Source organism: Cupressus sempervirens, chromosome 4 (genome assembly GCF_028749045.1).
Source record: "Cupressus sempervirens isolate cs-2001-9-10 chromosome 4, ASM2874904v1, whole genome shotgun sequence".
Lineage (NCBI taxonomy): Eukaryota > Viridiplantae > Streptophyta > Pinopsida > Cupressales > Cupressaceae > Cupressus > Cupressus sempervirens.
Genome location: NC_143121.1, coordinates 131234800 through 131237835, shown reverse-complemented (window position 1 = coordinate 131237835; position 3036 = coordinate 131234800). Strand labels below are relative to the sequence as shown.

General features: G+C 41.5%; 1 protein-coding gene across 1 annotated transcript; it reads right to left on the bottom strand.

Annotated features, from left to right (window-relative positions):
* Window positions 1–592: 592 nt before the first annotated feature.
* On the bottom strand, window positions 593–2543 carry LOC149560300 (beta-D-glucosyl crocetin beta-1,6-glucosyltransferase-like). The gene has a single exon (XM_089824585.1). It carries the CDS (start codon window positions 2388–2390, stop codon window positions 966–968), a length of 1425 nt encoding a protein of 474 aa, XP_089680711.1. The 5' UTR covers window positions 2391–2543; the 3' UTR covers window positions 593–965.
* Window positions 2544–3036: the final 493 nt, after the last annotated feature.

Below are 3036 nucleotides of genomic sequence, written 5' to 3'. Positions count from 1 at the left end.
AAAGGTCTCATTAAGATTTTCAGAATGTCCAATGTTGTTTACCTTTCCTCTATGGAAGTCACATTCAATAATGAAGCCAAAGTCATGAGGCTAACATCCAATATAACCTAGATAGCATAAAAAAAGTTCTAATTAAGAGGTGGGGAATGTCTAATGTTGTTTTGCATTCTTCTATGGAAGCCACAAATGAAGGCAAACTGAATGGGGCTAACATTTAATACATTAGAACAATACATCTTATAATGAAATTCATTCTCTTCAACCTTTGAGTTGAGAACATGTCTCTTAGCTTTTAGGAATTATTACTAGTTAGTTTGTATTAAACAGGTTAATTTGATAATAATTAATTTCTTGCTGACGTCGCTTAACCATTGAGCTTGTTTGTCCTCCATGGGTACAAACTACCAACTTTATTTAGCTAGAAAAATGATCCAACCATACAAATATCAAAATAAGTATGAAATATAAATGTATATACAAGATAGCATATGTACTTGCCCAATAGTTTTAGCATGTGGCTCATCCATTTATGTAAATATAATAATGAGCAAAGAAATTGAATCAAAGAAGAAGAAACACACAATAACACAGATTTATCGTGGTTTGGCCAAACTTGCCTACATCCACACTCCAACAAAGAATTACTTGTATTAATTAACCGATGCATTACATGGGCTGCACACAACCATTATATAGAACTCAACAAATACAAAGAGTCTAGAGGGAGAACAAAAAGACATATGACCGTTGGGCTTCATATCCCAACAATTTATACATTCCAATAGGCCAAAAATTGTTGAACTAATCATGACATTATCAAGGCACTTAATGATTGATTTGGTTGTCTTTATACAAGATGGCATATCCAAATGCCCAATGGATTTTATCATGTAGTTCATCCATTTATACATCCCAATATGTCAAAAATAGTTAAACCAATTATGACATTATTGAGTTACTTAGTGCTAGATTTCCTTGTCTTTTTTAAGCCTTCCATTGGCCTTGAGGAGGTGCAAATGCTTAACAATTTGAGCCATATACTCATCTTGAGATCCTCCAACCTTCAATATTTTGTCTTTGAACATTTGACCAATTTCCCTTGCCTTAGCCCGAATATCTTTCCCTTCATCCCCCATAACCATCCTCACAGCTTTAGAAATCTCCTCTCTTTCAAAAGCCCCATCCTTTCCTCGCCCAACTTCAACACCTGCCTTTAATTCCTCTACAACCAACCTTGCATTATGACACTGATCAAAGTACATAGGCGAAGCTACAAAAGCCAAACCGTTGCTCATTCCTTCCATGAAAGAGTTCCACCCACAATGAGTCATAAAGCCCCCAACGTTAGGATGGGCTAGTACCTCCCGCTGTGGAACCCATCCTCTAACAACGACACCCCTCTTTCCAACCCTCTCTGCAAAGCCCTCCGGGAGCCAAAATGAATCCCCATGAAGGGCCCACAAGAAGGGCTGCCAGCTGGCTTCCAATCCGAATGCCACCTCAGCAACCTGTTCCCTGCTTAGTAAGGACTGGCTCCCAAACGACACGTAGATAACAGAGCCCACAGACTGTTCCTCCAGCCACGTCATGCAATCCGAGTCAGCTTTTCTTTCCGACACGGCCACTGACAAAAGAGGGCCAAGAGGAACAACTGGTTTTCCAACCACCTTTCCAAAATACTCAACATACTTGCCCTCCAGCTCAGCGCACGTTTTGACAGCCACAACATCACAGCCGTTGATGCCACGCAAGCCGCGCTCGGGAAAACTGATAGCACCCGCTTCGTTAGCCCCGTGAACAAATAAAGCCCCCGCCGCTTCATACAGCCTCAATGTGACCGACCGCGAGGGGTAGTCCTTCGGCTCTTCCACCAGATCCTCCGCCTTAAGTTCGATCCCGAACCGCCGCCAAACGGGATGCATACCCCAGCTGATAAAAGCGGCGCCAAATGTAGAGAAAGCGATAGAAGCTGCGCCAAATTTAGCGGCAGATCTACCCGCCCACCATTGCACAAAGTCGAATATGACGCAGTCCGGACAAATCTCCGCCAAAAGCTTTTGAAAAGGGGCTTCCAATCCATCCACTGCTTTGCTAAAGAGAGGGAGCAAATGCATCGGAAGATCTGCGGTGCTCTCTATCTCTGGCGGAAGCCCGGCTACTTTTGGCAGAGGTAGCTCCAGCAGCTGAATGCTTTGGATCTGGCGGCTTTCAAAGAGGGGTTTGATCCTCGCTATATTTAGCGGTGTAGAAAAGAATGAAACTTTGATGCCCTGCTGAACGAGCCTGATGGAGAGCTCGGCGTAAGCCGAGATGTGACCGTGAGCTAACCAGGGGAACATTAGGACGTGCAGCGGTTCATCGCCGCTATTTTGAAAACCCTTCTCCTCCATTGCGTGCTAAATGAGTAGAACAAATTACAGGAAATGTAATATCGAGATTGTAAGGGGCAGAAATTAATAGAGCAAAACCGTACCTTCTGGTCAGCGCCATGTAAGTCTACCGGGACTCTGCCTTCGCTAGGTTTGTTGGGTTGTTTAAATTTGGTTAAGATATTGAATTTTCAATTCAGCTAAACCATAAAGCAACCTATTACATCGTCTTCTTGTTTTAATGCATTTGTAAATTTGTATCAAATAAGGACCACGGGTAGAATAGTAGATGTAGAGGGAATTGTGTTTGGTGGATAGTGGATAAGAGTAACCTAGTGGGAAAGGGCTATATAGTCTCTTGAATGCACTAGTGTACAAGTTATGGCGTATGAGGGTGCACCATAGGGTTGGAAAATAACTATATTCCAGAGTGTGGTTATCTTGTTTTATGGTGTGGTTTAGTTGGGTGTATGTGATTCATTGTGATTGTTGATTATATAATATGATTGTTTAATATATTTTAAAAGAATTTAAAATGTCATGTTTGTGAATAGATAATGAGGTGAAGCAATGATATTGTTATGTGTTACTTGTAGTCAACTAGTAATAATGCTATGCCTTAGTTGTAATCTAGTGGTAATGTTTTTACAGGTCACTTATAGCAAAG

Coding starts and splice junctions, on each gene's coding strand:
- LOC149560300 (XM_089824585.1), bottom strand. CDS start 2,390: ATGGAGGAGAAGGGTTTTCAAAATAGCGGCGATGAACCGCTGCACGTC.